We start from the raw sequence: 18,063 nt of genomic DNA on the forward strand, positions 1-18,063 counted from the left end.
TCACGAAGTACATCAATTAGGTTCTTCACATGTGTCCTGTACTTGCTTTGGAATGCATCCGTGTCCTCGTGGTGTGATCTCGATAGTGCAACTCACAGAACTGCAGCTATCTTCATACTCAGCCTGTAAACAAGCGATTTCGGGACAACTGACTATTTTCTTCAAAAGAGTAAATGGGTTATCGGAAGCTCCCCATAGAGAACCACTTTCCTTTATCAGTTTGTTGTTCTGTTCATGAAGCTGGTCATCTGACATACGTGAAAAGTGCCGGTAAGATTTCCTACTGGTGAAATGTCCCTTAGAGAATTCCTTAAATACATCAGGATAACATCAGATGGGAAGAAGGGGGCAAGTGCTCTCTGGTGGCATCGTGAGCCAGGCTCGTAGCCGTCGCAAAAATGTAGCGGGGGAAGGGGCGGTAGAAGTTAGGGGCCCGATCCAACCATATTACCTATAATATCTGCTCTTGAAAGCCTATTGTGAAAACTTTAGGGGGCAGGGGAAATTTAGGGGGCGGTCCCCCATGACCTCCGTGGATACGGGCCTGTCGTGAGCCCCCTTCCCAGAGATGTTGACTTAATATATAGGTCAAATAACACAATAGTCTTATTTTTGGTGTACACAAAATAACTGCCAACCAGAATACCTGTGCCCTTTCACTAGCCCCCTCAGGAAATTAAAGCTATTGCCGTTATTGTCTAGCAGTTCACAGTCTTCTATAGTCGTTTTGCATGTGACTTTGAGCCCAAAGACGGTGTAAATCGGACAAAATTTGGGGATCTTGTGAAAAGAAGGCCATTTTTCAAGATGGCGCCCAGAGTCACACGAAACATATTGAGAAGCTGTCTCCCGGCTTTTTTTCTCATTTACATGTTGCTTTAAACACTCTGACTAAATTTCGTGCTGGTAACCGGAAATGCACGATCCATACAAATTATTGCACTTACGGACCGCAGTAGCAATGCCGGGGCTGATAGATAGTTTAGGACGTGAACGAAAGAACGTGAATCCAGCTATCAACAAAAGATATGCCCTTTTCTCATTGTGTTTACGACGTAGGAACAGAAAACTCAGTGCACGAAAACAGCGTTTATCCATTATTGGCTGTGCATCATGTAGAGGTTGCTTTATACACAATATGTAAGAAATTACGCGAAAGTTTTAAATTACTATCAGATGTCTACACAAACTTCTGATTTTCTAATAGAAAGAATCGGAAATCATATTCAGAGAAATAATACGTAATACCCTGTATTCCACTAATATAAATGTTGGCAGTTGCAATAATAACAACAGTAATAATAAAGCTCTAATAAAGTTACTGTCTGACTGACGATGAAAATTCTCCTATTTCCATCAGATGTAGGCTCTGCGTTTTGTTTGGCGATCGGTTTTAATGACAAAAATTAGAAGATCAAATATCGAATTTTGAAACCGACCAAAAAGCCGCTAAAAATTTCCCCCTCAATTTGGGAATTTTACCCTCCCCTCAATTTTATTTATACTTTTATTTTTATTTTTCTAAGGAAAGATCCCCAATATTCATATTTTCGAGTTAGAGATTTATTTATTTCTTGATTGTCATTTGAGGCCATTTTCAATTCTCCTACGGGTAAAACTAACCTTCCAATCGAAAAAGACTTGAATAAAGTGATTTATGGATCTCAGTCAATGGATCTTCATGGTTTTCTTTTCTTCTTGCATTGGGTCATCTTGTACTTCTCATTGAGCCATGAATCATTCCCTCTAACTTGCCTATTTTTTGCCAGAGATCTGCGGGAGAAGCCATCTGCTGGACGCAGGCTAATAATTAACAATAATAATAATAATAGTAATAGTAATGTTAGTAGTAGTAGTATTAATTGATAGCTTGTTTTAAAAGACGTAGGAAAAGAGCTCACGACCGCCTAAATTCCTCATTGAGCATATTACTGTGCCAGAAAATGAGCTTGAAATGATATCTCTGAAATAGTTTTCTCTTTTTATTAACCTTATGGTATCCAATAAAAAGAAATAGAAAATGGATAGACTCGCAAGGGCTTTGCACAGTAGGTTAGCTACTCTCTCTTAAGTACTTATTATAATGTAAAATTGTCAACAGTGAATGATTTAGAGCTCAATACTGAATACGAATTAATTTGATTTTTTTTTAAAGCCCAATGACTGTTTACTTCTGAAAAACAGTTGTGATTTAGAGCTCAATACTGAATACGAATTAATTTGAAATTAAAAAAAAAAAAAAGCCCAATGACTGTTTACTTCTGAAAAGCAGTTGTTAGTCGTTCCACTCAATTTGCCGACAAAATGGGCGTGGGTTGGAATCCGATTCCGGTCATGGATGTGTGTGTTTGGTAAGCTCGGCTATAGGCGCTCTTGTTATGAATAGGTAATCAAAGAGCGAATGTTTAAGGTGGATCGCTAGGTGTTCTCGGTGCTATGTTAAACGCCACTTGAATAGAGCGGCGTTGCCAGCTAGTGTCGAGTGTTATCTGATGCTAGATAATAAAAGAAGTAATCATGGAATTCTGCTTGGATAGTTACTGGAGAAATTAGTTTTCGACCTTATCGGACACAGTTAAGACCGTTTCTCGAACAGTAACGGTAGAATCCAGGAATTTTATATAACCGTTATATAACCGTTCTTCGTGTTATGTTTCACATTTTATTTAAATATTAATTTACATTTAAGGAAATAGATTTCGAGAAGAAACTTGCGCAGAACGCCATAATGCGCTGTTGTCAAATTTGTACGTTTACTGTAGTAGTCACAATAAGAAAATTCCTGGATTCTACCGTTACTGTTCGAGAAACGGACTTAACTGTGTCCGATAAGGTCGAAAACTAATTTCTTCAGTAACTATCCAAGCAGAATTCCATGATCACTTCCTTTGTTATCTAGCATCAGATAACACTCGACAATATCTGGCAACGCCGCTCTATTCAAGTGGCGTTTAACACACACACACACACACAAACACACACACACACATATATATATATATATTTCGTAATAAGACCATTACTTTAAAGTACTTTACGAATACAAATGAAAATTTCATAAAACTGAGCACTTGTAGTAAAATCTAACAGCAAGTGTCATTTTATGTGCTCATTGTAAAACGAATCCAATATTTTCTTTTATTTGTTACATTTTTCGGTATCGGAAGACACAACCAAATGAATCAGTGTCTTGTGTTGTAGCTGAAACATAACTCTATCTTATAATACAATATTTATAGCATGTAACATTTCATTATACAGTAGTTAAGGGAATGAGCTAAAACATGTACTGACTTCAGGGTGGTGATCCACCTTAAAAGTGGAACAGCGGTGACAGCATTTGGATAGTCCTGGGATCGATCCCAGCAGCAAGTAAACCTGGTGTGCTTTTCATGTTTTCTCCCCTCAATAACACTCTGCGAATATCGCGATATTACTTAAATATACACTTACCTTCCACTATTCGGACTGTCATAGGTGCCTAAAGACTATACATCTTTATTCAAGAAATTTCAAATAAAAAAAAAACACTATTCATTGATTCCCAGAAATGAACAATCTATTCCATATATTTGTGGCGGTGGACACTAACGTGTTAACAATGCAGTTCATGGATATATTACCATATATTAAAAAACTAAATTTAGTATTTTCTAAGATTTCAATTAAGAAAAGGAATTATAGAACAAGCTACATTATTACTCTGAACTTTCAATTTCCACAACAATCATTCAACACTCTGTGGAAATCAACAATCTGTAATATAATAAAATTTAAATGCATTGGTAGGTTACAATAAGATTCAATCAGACAGAGCAAAGAAACAAAGAAAAGACGAAAACACCCAAGGGAAACTGGATATTCAAATTTCCTATATTATATTTGATGATATCTATTTAGAGTGAAATTGATACCTTTCAGATTTCCCACATTTTTAGTTGACGGAAATTATTTAAGGAAATATCGTACTCTCTAGATTTAACAATTTCATGTTTTATTTAATAAAGGCAATTAGCTACTCTAAAACAGAGACTATAAAAAGCTGTTGTGCAGCTGTTTGTGGGACGAGACAGTAATAATAATAATAATAATAATAATAATAATAAAAACTGTAGTAGAAAATGAAAACAAGAAAATTTCTAACAAGAGAAGTAGGTGAAGTGGTACCCGGGAATCTGCATGTGTTATATATCGTTAGAAAGATCACTTCACATGCGAAATATCTCGCTTGAATGGGGCCTGTAAGAGGCGTAGTGACCATTGGAAGGTCTGAACAAGGCACGCTCCGAAACGCCACAAAACGAGGATAAAATAGGAAGCTATGATGTAATTATTTTAAGACGTGGTATATACAGGTTTAAAGGGTAGTTGATTACGAATTTGAAATCAAATATTTACAAATCAAAAGGCGGATCCAACCTTTGGAGACAAATTACAAGAAACAAGGTACGAATATGAAATTAGTAATATAGCGATATTCTATGTACGAATTGGATACCAAGTGTGTGAAATTAAAAATACAAAATAGTGTTATGGAAGTGAAAGCGGGTGGTAGAGGTTTTTGTGGACGCGGAATACGAATCCAATGTTAAAACTGCAAAATGCAATATGACGGGTCCAATATGGCGGAGAAAAAGGGCAAAATATATGTACAGAACGGACATATGTGATTATTGCACATGTAGTAGTACATAACAGGGCAAATAGATTCAGGTGATGTTTTATAATAAACAGGTAGCGAGTTTTGCTATCCAATCATTCCAAATTGAGGGACGGAATGAAGGGAAGTTTTTGTAGCGCACATGGAAGTTTTGTTATACGAACAGACTGCAATTATATACAATAATTATTTTTCTATCAGCTGCCCCTTCCCGCCCGTAAAGAGATACGCAAGGATCAGAATGTATTATATATCGTTGGAGAGCTCAAGGCATCAAGGACATTATTTTTTTCAATGTCCCATAACTGGGACGACCCGATTTAGTTCGTCATAACTGTAAGTAGAAAGAATCCTGCATTGCTTGTTGTTATGTATTTTGTTGTAAAAGCCTGTGTTATATCTGTTTCTTTGACCTGTATCATTATCATTACTCATTCTACACTCTTTAACTCATCCTCTTACACGCATAGCAGTCCATATCTGGAGGCTACAAGTGTACATGGTAATGTGATATCAGAAAGACAGTTGTTGTCTAAGCATAACGCATACATTCACTTCAAAACGCACACGTTTTCAATTCCATTGCAATGTTTCAGTTCTATAGCAGTGTTTTGTATTTTGTCCACCATCTTGGATCCACCATTTTGAATTTACACTTTTAGTTTCCGATTCATACATAGCGATCTTGAATATCTTTACATACCAATTTAAGATATATAGCTTGTTTTTCTAATTTGTGTCCGCTATGTTGGATCCTTCATTTTGATTTGTAAATAGTATTTGTTATCAGACTCTTATTCTGCTACCTTTGATATATATATATATATATATATATATATATATATATATATATATATATATATATATATATATATAGAGAGAGAGAGAGAGAGATAGAATATATATACCACGTTTCAAAACAACTGCATCATAGCTTCCTATTTTGTCCACGTTTTCTGGTGTTTCGGAGTGTGTCTTGTTAGGATCTTCAAATGATCGCTACGTCCCCTACAGGCCCCATTCAAGCGAGATATTTTACATGTGAGGTGTACTCGGTACGACCTTTCCAACGATATATAACACATGCAGATCCCCGCGTACCACTTCACCTCCCTCTCTTGTAAGACAAGAAACAAAACAAGAGTACAAAGCGCCTTTTCACTTACTCACTGTAGTTAAATTGCAGAAATCTATTACGTGGTCGGCATTGCCGGCCGCGTGTGCATGTACTCATAAGAAAACATTGCACCCGACAAAGCCGGTGCCGGCAGTAACGGCTGCGTAGTCGGGGGATGGTCAGCCGACAATGTCGATGCATGTGCAAGTTAGGATTTGATTACATTGAAACCGAGACCATCACCGGCATTGCCGGTATCGTGTGCAAATGTACTAAGGGTACTGTTTTGGAGTTGGATGTCTGCTGCTGTTGGATAATTAGTGAAGATATCCTGTGGAATGAATTCTGCCTGTATCTGCCTTGTTCTTCCTATGAATCGCCGCCTTAATAGTGTGGTTGAAGCGGAAGGTTAGTGGACTCATTATTGAAGAATTAAAAACCGGGAAAAGGAAAGATATTTCATTTAATTTTATTATTTATAAAACTTGGACATTTTTTTAGCCTACCTTCTGTAAATGTGCTTTCATAGAGCAAAAACTTAATTTTAGTTCTATGAGATTGATATTAGTTTTAATTTGCTGGTTTAGAAGTATATATATATATAGGGGCAGATCCAGAATATGATCAAGGGGGGCTAAACAATAGTTTGTTAACTTTACCGTATAAATTATAATAACACATTATATATATTACTATACTATCATTTATTACTACACAATATATATATATATATATATATATATATATATATATATATATATATATATATATATATATATATATATATATATATATATAACTAGATAAACACACATGCATATTGGTTACGGAAAATTAATAATATATCGTCATACTATAAACAAATAGACCAACACGTATCCCATATATGTACTAAAGAATATACATTGCATACTCTAATTATAATAAAACATATATAATATATCATACTAAATAAACAAATAGACCAACACGTATTCGATAGCTGTACTAAAGAATATACATTACATACTCTAATTATAATAAAACATTAATAATATATCATCATACTAAATAAACAAATAGACCAACACGTATTCGATAGCTGTACTAAAGAATATACATTACATACTCTAATTATAATAAAACATTAATAATATATCATCATACTAAATAAACAAATGGACCAACACGTATTCGATAGCTGTACTAAAGAATAAACATTACATATTCTAATTATAATAAAACACTAACATTGAAAATACTGTAGTAACACAAGTACATAGGCTTGCATTGGTAATTGAACGAAGTGCTGAAATACAGTACTGAAAAATTGTTCAATCTTTTTTCCAATCGTTTAACTCCATTCTCCTGGGCTTCATTCTAGAGAAAAGTATTTATAAGTTGTTCCACATCAACATTTGTTTCTTTACGAATATTAGATAGAACGAGGCCATTCAGTCGTTCTTCTGACATTGTAGTCCTCAAGTATGTTTTTAGTCGTCGCAGTGTTGAGAAACTTCTCTTTGTAGAAGCAGTCTACACTGGTACAGTAGCAAATATTTGCAGAAGAATTCTTATATTGGGATAAAATTCGTCGCAGTGTTGCAGTGCATTTACTGCATTATCAGGTATCTCTTGCTTCCATTCTTCTACTTTGTTCCACACTCTCTTCCATAAAGTAAGCTCAGCACGTAGCTCTAATTCACTTGGGTTTTCAGGCAAATCTCTTTCGTATATTAATGCAGCTTGTAGCACCGTAGAGTCATAACGGTGTCGATTTGCAGGAATCAATCCCTCAAGAGGTAAGATTTGCACTAATCTATTATCAAATCTACTCTTAAGCTGCTGAATAAAATGATCAAGGAAAGGGATGAATATTGTCCTTTTGAAATACTCCTCAGGGTTTCTCGAGGTTTCCCCATCCGTTGATCTACTACCGGTTCTTGGAACTTTAATTTCTTCCCCTATATAATCAGCTCTTTTACACGCCGAATTAAATATAGACGAGAATTCTACATCCACATTTTCTCTTAGTTCTTCAAATATTTGAAGAACATTTCTCACATTGGTAATTGCAGCCGACAGATCTAATTTTGGGCTCTGCAGATTCTTACTTAGCTTAACTGTGAAGGAGAAACAGTAAGCTACAATTTCCAGTGACACAATAAAGTAGCTACGTTTTACCGTAGCACTGTAGCTCGAAGCACTGCTGGACACTTCATCACTGTACTCATTTTCTAAGTACTCAAGTATTGCCACAATATGAGGAAACAGTTCTACAAATGTATTTATAGATACACGTCTTTCTACTCAACGTGTCGCACAAAGTGAATTTAGTTTCGTTTTCTTTGTGCTACAAATAACAGACTCAGAAATGACCGTTTCTAAGACATTGGCATTTCTGATACACTTAACTTCGCATGATTTATCTACACATAGGTTTAAAGAGTGGCTAAAACAGTGTGTGTAAACTGCGAGAGGCTGTTCTGCTAAAATACGAGCCTGAACACTGTTTACTTTTCCTGCCATATTAGCACCACCATCGTAACCCTGACCACGAAGGTGCTCCATACTTAAAATTAATCTCCCCAGTTCCTCTAGTAAAGCTTTCTTAACGGCTTCACCTGTTGTTGACGTCAGTTCCAAGAATCCGAGAAAATCTTTGATTACAAAATCAACCAGATCAACATACCGCACACATAAAATCATTTCTGACTTTTTACTAACATCAGTTGTTTCGTCACAGATAACCGAATATACCTTGGACCATTTTACATCTTTGACAATTGAAGAACGTATAACTTCACCAATACATTATATTATTTCATTCTGAATAGTTTTGCTTACGAAAGTACAGTTTTTCCCCGCTGTTTCTAAATGCTCTTGCAGAATTTTGTCCCCAGTATCTAACCTGAATGCTAACGCGCTTCTGAATATATCTTCCTTACCAACTAAACAATTATCTCGTATTTCGTCAGATAGAAGAGGCCCATCATCTCTGTGTCCTCTTAATGGTAAGTTATTTCTAGCACAATAGAAAATTGTCTTAATAATTTGTTCCAACCGACGTCTATTTGATGCTATTGTTTCCATCTTTTTCGTATCCAGAATAACACTGACTGACCTGGTATTTCCTTCTTTCATGTCCAAAAGAAATTGAGTACCTCTTTCTGCCGCAAAGAGATGGTATTTTGTACTCTCGTGATAACGTAATTCTTCTGATGCCTTTTTATACTCCATCATGGGTTCCTTCACCAATGACTTCAAAGGCTAAAAAATATACAGAAAAAAACGTTAAGTTGCTTTATTTACACACTCGCGTTTAAAACTCAACTGAAAAGCCATAATACTACAATGTCACATATTTCTCATTCTGAATTTTAAAAGGGAACTGAGAGCTCCAAATCAAAACGCACTTACACTATTAAATAAAAGTTTAACACTTTCTTATTTAAACACGGTATTTCATACATGTTCATACTTGTTTTTCAAAGAGTAGTAATCGCCCCACTTGGTCTCACTTTGGACTTTGACCCCGACTTTTGTGACGTCATAGGTCAAAGGTCAATGACCTTGGCCCAGGGTCAATGACCTAGGGGTACTTAGGACCACCCCCTCTAAATTTTGGCAGGGGTACCTTGGCCCACCCCCTAAATTTTGGCAGGGGTACATAGGACCACCCCCCTTAAATTTTGGAAATTGCCAAATCTAAAAATTTGGTATGGTAGCCTAGGACCACAGTATGTACCTCTAACAGTATTGGGTGTCTATGTCGTTCCCTTTTATGGGTAAAAAATTGCCAAAAAGTCAAATTTCGGGGGTTTTTGACCTAATTTATCCCCTTTGATGAGGTGTTATTACCCTATATGGTTATATGGGCGTATACAGGGGTCCATTCCCTTTCATAGCATATGGATATATTAATGCACCCCTTGAAATTTTTGGGAGGGGTACCTTGGCCCACCCCTTCAATTTTGGAAATTGCCCAATTTAAACATTGGGTATTATAGTATAGGACCCTAATATCTATTATGATAAATTTGGGTGGTCCACCTCATTCCCTTCTAGGGGTACAAAATTGCCAAAACTATAAACGTAAGCAATACGTTATACCACGTGTTTGGTTTTTGGCTCAATTTATCCCCTTTGATGAGGTGTTATTACCTTATATGGTTATATGGTCATGTATAGGGGTCCATTCCCTTTTATAAGATGTGGGTATATTTGTGCACCCCTTGAAAAATTTGGGAGGGGCACCTTGGCCCACCCCTTAAATTTTGGAAATTGACCAATTTAAACATTTGGTATTATAGTACTGCACCCTAACATGTATTATGATAAATTTGGGTGGTCCACCTTGTTCCCTTCTAGGGGTACAAATTTGCCAAAATTTTAGTACAACCACGTGTTTGGTATTTTGGCCCAATTTATTTCCTTGGATGAAGTCCTATTACCTTATATGGTTATGTATAGGGGTCTATTCCCTATCATAAGACATAGGTACATTTGTGCACCCCCAGGAGGGGTACCTTGGCCCACCCCTTAAATTTTGGAAATTGCCCAATTTAAACATTTGGTATTATAGTACAGGTCCTCAATATGTATCATGATAAATTTGGATGGTCTACATCGTTCCCTGTTAGGGGTACAAAAATTGCCAAAATATAAACGTTGTACCACGTGTTTGTTTTTTGGTCCATTTTATCCCCTTTGATGAGATCCTATGACTACAAGGGGTCCATATCCTATCATAAGACATGGGTATATTGTTGCACCCTTCTTAAATTTTGGCAATGGGGGTCCACTGAAATTGTCCAATTGAAGCATAGTACAGGACCTCAATATGTTTCGGTGGTCCTATTTTCAAATTTTTAAGTACAACCATGTGTTCGGTTACTGACTCAATGTATCCTCTTTGATAAGGTATGGACGGTATCTCCTTTCAATTTGGTAGTACCCTTCGGGTGTAGTACGGTCACGTGATCAATGATTTGGTTTTTGATGCGCGACGAGGTCCCTGGTCAATGTTCTCTAGGAAAGATTCTTGGCATTTAAAACTTTTTTTTTTCAACTTTTCAAACTAAAAAAATGAAAACAAAAATTGAAACGAAAAAATTTCGAAACAAAATTGTTCAAACAAAAATTTTAAACAAAAAATTCGAACATTTTTTAAACTTAAATTTCAAACAAAAAGTTTTTTTAGTTTGAAACAAAAAAAATTTAAACAAAAAAATTGGAAACGAAAAATTTCAAAACAAAAATTTCGAACAAAAAAAATTTAAACAAAAAATTTTGCAACAAAAAAATTAAAAATTTTCAAACAAAATTTTGAAACAAAAAATTTCAAACAAAAAATTTGGAAACGAAAAAAAAATTGAAACGAAACATTTTCAAACAAAAAATTTTGAAAGAATAAATTTACAAACAAAAAAAATTTCAAACAAAAATTTGAAAAAAATTTGAAAAAAAAATTTTCAACAAAATTTTTGAAACAAAAATTTCAAAACAAATTTGAAACGAAAAATTTTCAAATAGAATTTAAATCAAACAGTGATCAGCTTTCACGGTTAACCGTTAAACTTTATCCGGTTTTTAACTATTCGATTAACAAATAAACGGTTTTCAACTATTCGATTAACAAATAAACGGTTTTCAACTACTCGATAAACAGATGAACTGTTTCTTTCCTTTTCACACCAGTGAGTGCAAGAATTTACAAACTAAAACAAAAAAATTTGTACTCGCTTTAAATACGCATCATTTTTGAAACAAGGTGTTAGTGTTCATTATGGATACACAGTGGAAACATCCATTTACCTGTATTCTCGCAGGGCCTAGTGGGTGTGGAAAAACGTATTTTGTGAAGCGATTACTGTCACATCTCCCAACCATGATCAATGCAAAATTTCGTAAGATATACTGGTATTATGCAGAATGGCAAGACGTGTATGCAACAATGCCAGTTCCAGTAGAATTTCACGAAGGACTTCCACGAATGAAAGATTTTCAGCCTCAAGATGGACCACATTTGATTATTATTGATGACCATATGCGAGAAGTGAATAGTGATATTGTTGATATGTTCACAAAAGGATCACATCATCGAAATATTAGTGTGATTTTTATAACACAAAATGTATTTCATCAAAGTAAAGCAAATAGAAATATGAGTTTAAATTGTTCGTATTTGGTGTTGTTTAAAAATCCACGTGACAAGTCACAAATCAAGCATATGAGTTATCAAATCATGCCTAAGCATCCACTGTTTCTACAAGAAAGTTATGCAGACGCAACAAGAAATCCACATGGCTATTTACTGATGGATCTTAAACAAGATACACCCGATGAAATGCGATTTCGTACAAATATTTTTCCCGACGATTTGCATCATTATGTTTACGTACCAACAAAACATGTTTAAATTATTGTGCATGCGAAAAGAATGATTTAGTCTGTCACGATGTCTCCTACAGTGAAACACGCTGATCTGCTACGTGCTCTGCACAAAGCTAAACCAAGATTGCGTAAAGCTATTATTGCCAATGCAGACGCTTCATTAATTCATAGTATTTGTGAATGTTGTTATAATGTCTTAAAAGGCAATGTTCCACTGACAAGTGCGCAGAAGTCAAGATTAAAGCGTTACAAGAACACGCTCCGCTATCTGGTGGACAATACAAAATCATTGGATAAAAAGAAGAAACATTTAGCCGTACAACAAGGAGGATTCTTACCTGCATTACTTGCACCTATTGTAGGAAGTGTGTTATCCAGTATTTTGTTTAAACAATAAACATCATGGAACATAGCAAGAAGATGGTTTTAGTGCCACCAGAAATGCTTCAACGAATGCATGCATCATCATCCCGTGTGAGTGAAAATCGAGAATCTAATCTCGATCGTGAAATGCAATCTATATTGAATACATCGTATCCAAGTGATGAAGAAAAATGGAATCAGTACAATAGAATATTACAGAAATATCTTTATGTGATACGTAAACAAGAAGAACCAATACCACTTACAATTACATCAATGAAACCTGATGGTGACGTCCCGAATGTTGGCGATAGCACGAAACAAGAAATTTTAGCCGCAATACCACAAATGTATCGTAAGAAAGCCGAACTACTATTCCGTCGTTTAAAACAAGATGACGCAATTACGTGGGATCATAAAGGAACAGTGTACATCAACGATAATAAAGTACATGGATCCAATATTGTAGATTTAATGTGCGATGTGACTCGACCGAGGAAACATTCTAATCCTCAAGGCTGGGAATTGTTTTGCAACTACCTTGCATCGTCAAACACACCTCAAGAATTGATCGGTAATCCACGGAGATTAAACTATATTGTCAAGCATAATAGTACAACAGCATCTGAAGGATCTGCACCACCAAAACCGGCACCTGAATTATTTTCTTCCGGAGAAGCAGAAGAAGAAGAAGAAGATGATGATGATGTTTTAGAAGTCCGACCAAAAAGAAAACGTATCATTCCACAATGGTCAACGTACAAACCATGAACAAAAAGTTGAAATCCATTTATTACAATCCAGCACATCCTGCATCATTTTCTACTGCAAAGAAATTATGGCAAGCCATAGGAAAATCTATACCTCTAGCCAAAATAAAACTTTGGTTAAACAAACAACCTACCTACACGTTACATCGTCCTGTACGTCGTCGTTTCCGTAGAGATTTTTATCTTGTCAACAATATTGATGATCAATGGGAATGTGATTTAAATGATTTACAATCACTTCAAAACTATAATGACAATTACCGCTATATTCTTACAGTGATTGATGTGTTTAGTCGGTACGGGTGGGCTGTACCACTAAAATCAAAAAGTGCCGAGGATATAGTGAATGCATTTGAAATGATTTTCCAGGAGAGGAAACCAATTGTGCTACGTAGTGATCAAGGAACTGAATTTACCAACAAGACAGTACAAAAGTTTCTCAGGAAACACAACGTGCAACATGTTACAACAAAGGATCCAGATATTAAAGCCAGCATCGCAGAAAGATTTAATCAGACATTGAAACATCGTATGTGGAAATACTTTACCAAATATCAAACATACAATTACATCAAAGTATTGCCTTTACTTGTAAAAGCATACAATGAAAGTCGGCATTCCAGTATTAAAATGGCACCTGCAAACGTTTCTCAGGACAATTTACTGGAGGTGTGGCATAACTTATACGACAAAAAGCTACAACATTCAAAACAAGATACGGATTTATCTGTTGGTGATACTGTTCGTATAAGTAAAACAAAACGTATCTTTGACAAGGGTTACCTCGAGAACTGGACTTGGGAAATATTCAAAGTAAAAGCCATTGTACCAAGAAACCCACCAGTGTGTCGACTAGAGGATTTAAATCATCAACTCATCGATGGTGTTTTCTACAGAGAAGAATTACAACCAGTACCGCTCCCTTCGACGTTCCTCATCGATAAAATATTACGTACAAGAACAAATGGTCGCAGAAAGGAGTATCTCGTCCAGTGGAAAGGATATCCTTCCTCATTCAATTCGTGGATTCCTGCAATTTCATTGAAGAAGAAGAAGAATGGAACCTGATCAAGATTTTTACGTTACACTTCCCAGTAATAGTTCCATGGATTATTTTCCAGAAAATACATTGACTTCATATATTACGAAATTACAACGACGTGTAGAGTTTCGCCAGAAATGGGATGTGGCAATTGTAGAGATTCATTATCCACATTCTTTGCTGAACATTAACAGTAAAAACAATAAAATATATTACAAATCATCAAGTAGTAATGATCAAGAACCGTGGAAGGTTGTAACGATCCCTGTACGCTATTATAACAATATACGGGATCTTATTCATGCAATTAATATACATCATAAAGAAACCAATTTATTTATATCTCATGACGCAACTAATAATATATGCCTCATAAGACATCCCAAAAAGGAAATCCATACTTCTGTACAAATTTCACCAAGTGTTAGTTTAATGCTTGGATTTGAACCAAAAAGTGATTTAAAAATATGGAAAAGGGACAATATACACCGGATGTACGATTAGGCTTACCATCACAAATGTACGTCTATTGTGACATTATTGAATCTGTCATTGTTGGAGATACAATGGTACCCTTGCTACGAATTGTCAACATGGATCCTGTGAATCATACTTTTGGAAGTCATGCAGTACAAATCTTTAATCCTGCACATTATGTTCCGGTGGAAAAAATGAATTTTGAGCAAATACAAATCGATATAAGGGATAGCACAGGTCATCGTATGCCATTCACCTTTGGAACGGTGTGTACAAAACTACATTTCCGTCGTCGTCGTCATGACTGATCCGTATTTGCAATACTACCAAAAACAAGCGTTATCCGGTATCGGCAACGTCTATGTGGGAAGTCCCTATCAAGCAGGACATGGCATTGGAAGTTTCCTTGGTGGCTTATTTCGTTCAGTGTTACCACTTGTGAAGCAAGGAGCTAAAACTGTGGGAAAAGAATTATTAAAATCAGGTGCCAATATGATTAATGATGTTGTGATCTCGAATCAACCGCTGGAAGAATCGTTTCATCAACGTATGCAAGAGGCAAAAACAAATTTACAAGAAAAAGCTAAAAATAAGTTGAAAACTATGCTGGGAAGTGGATATCATAAACGAAAATGGGATGACTGCTCTCAGTTTGAGGTTGACCTTCCAACGATCAACAACACCATCAATCCTACAAAGAGACGTAAATTATCACATAAGAAGAAGAAGAGATCATTGGCATCGTCACCAGATATTTTTGATTAATTCAACGATGGCTTTCTTACATCATCAATCCTGTGAATGTGTAAAAAGTGAATTGGACATTTTTTCAACGTTGCCCACGCAAACCAGTGTTCTGGACAATCGTATTATAGGCTACAAACCAATTAGTTCAATAGCTGAAAATTCACCAATAGAATTTGTAGTGAGTGGTAGCAGTGATGAATATATTGATTTGCCACAAACCTTATTGTACATCCAAGCACAAATTGTGAAACCAGATGGTTCCTCCTTCATCAATACGGATAAAGCAATTGCACCTGTCAATGATTTTCTAAATGCTATGTTTAGTGAAGTACAAATCTACTTGAACAATAAACTGATTTCATTTCCGTCACATAATCATCCATATCGTTCGTACATGGAAAAACTGCTCAATTATAGTGATGGAGCTAAAAACACACATTTACAAACAGCAATGTGGTTTCAAGATACGGCTGGTCATATGAACGCAACCACAAGTGAGAACAAAGGATTTCAACAACGCTATGAACTGACAAAACAAAGTATGAAATTCGATATGATTGGACATCTTCATTGTGACATTTTTAATCAAGATAAATTTTTAATTCATGGAGTGGAATTACGTGTGAAACTTATTCCTGCAAAACCAAACTTTTGTCTCATGGCCGGTGAAAGTGGTGTCAGTGCAAAAATCAATATTCTAGATGCATCGTTGCAGGTGAAAAAAGTCAACATTAGCCCTAGTGTTAAATTGGCACACAATAAAATTTTACAATATACACCGGCAAAGTATCCTCTGACAAGGGTTCAAATGAAATCATTTACCATCCCGAAGGATATACAATCCAAAACTATTGATAACCTGTTTATGGGAACATTGCCAAATCGTATTATTGTAGGATTTACATCGAATGAAGCATCCAGTGGAACTATTACCACCAATCCATTTGAATTTCAACATCTAAACATTAATTTCTTTACACTGTACGTGGATGGAAAAGCTGTACCTTCAAAACCATTGCAACCCAACTTTGAAGAAAATCTCTACATTTCATCGTACCACACATTGTTCTCAGGCTCTGGCATACATTTTACCAATACTGGAAATACAATTTCAAGAGCCGACTACAAGAATGGATATACACTGTTTGTATTTGACCTAACTCCCGATTCTTCTGCTGGAGATTGTCACTATTGGAATTTACAACGACATGGAGCCATCCGATTGGAAGTTCATTTCCAAGAGAAATTAGCAGCACCTGCAAACTGTATTGTGTATGGAGAGTTTTCCTCACTCCTAGAGATCGACCACCAGCGCAACATTATCCTGGACTTTTAAATTACAAGGTACGTATACGTTATGTATCATTTCCATTCACGATGCTGTGCGATATAAGACGAGAACCCTGGACAAAGTTTCCACCTAATTCCTAGAGAACATTGACCAGGGACCTCGTCGCACATTAAAACCAAATCATCGATCACGTGACTGTACTACACCCGAATGGTCCTACCAAATTGAAAGGGGATACCCGTCCATACCTTATCAAATAGGATACATTGAGTCAATAACCGAACACGTGGTTGTACTTAAAAATTTAACAATAGAAACACCGAAACATATTGAGGTCCTGTACTATAATACCAAATGTTTAAATTGGGCAATTTCCAAAATTTAAGGGGTGGGCCAAGGTACCCCTCCTGGGGTGCACCAATGTACCTATGTCTTATGATAGATAATGAACCCCTATACATGACCATATAACCATATAAGGTAATAGGACCTCATCAAAGGGGGATAAAATGTACCAAATACCAAACACGTGGTTGTACTAAAATTTTGGCAATTTTGTACCCCTAAAAGGGAACAAGGTGGACCACCCAAATTTATCATAATACATGTTAGGGTCCAGTACTATAATACCAAATATATAAAATGAGCAATTTCTAAAATTTAAGGGGTGGGCCAAAGTACCCTCCGAAATTTTTAAAGGAGTGCACAAATGTACCTATGTCTTATGATAGGAAATAGACCCCTATAATAACCATATAACCATATAAGGTAATAGAACCTCATCCAAGAGGATAAATTGGGTCAAAAGACCAAACACGTGGTACAACGTATTGCTTACGTTTATATTTTGGCAATTTGTACCCCTAAAAGGGAACGAGGTGGACCACCCAAATTTATCATAATACATGTTAGGGTCCAGTACTATAATACCAAATATATAAAATGAGCAATTTCCAAAATTTAAGGGGTGGGCCAAAGTACCCCTCCCAAATTTTTCAAGGGGTGCACAAATATACCCATGTCTTATGAAAGGAAATGGACCTCTGTATACGCCCATATAACCATATAGGGTAATAATACCTCATCAAAGGGGATAAATTGAGCCAAAAACCAAACACGTGGTATAACGTATTGCTTACGTTTATATTTTTGGCAATTTTGTACCCCTAGAAGGAAATGAGGTGGACCACCCAAATTTATTATAATACATATTAGGGTCCT

General features: G+C 35.9%; 1 protein-coding gene across 1 annotated transcript in view; it reads right to left on the minus strand.

The window, feature by feature from the left end:
- Positions 1–8,893: 8,893 nt before the first annotated feature.
- The window catches only part of LOC145671305 (uncharacterized), a 107,737-nt gene continuing 98,567 nt past the window's right edge, over positions 8,894–18,063 (minus strand). Inside the window, exon 3 of the mRNA XM_081740279.1 lies at positions 8,894–9,026. Coding sequence (XP_081596405.1) covers positions 9,020–9,026 — 7 coding nt within the window. The 3' untranslated portion in view covers positions 8,894–9,019. The remainder of the gene's footprint in view (positions 9,027–18,063) is intronic.

The sequence above is a fragment of the Thermobia domestica genome, chromosome 15 (genome assembly GCF_964235325.1).
Source record: "Thermobia domestica chromosome 15, izTheDome1.hap1.1, whole genome shotgun sequence".
Taxonomy (NCBI): Eukaryota; Metazoa; Arthropoda; class Insecta; order Zygentoma; family Lepismatidae; genus Thermobia; species Thermobia domestica.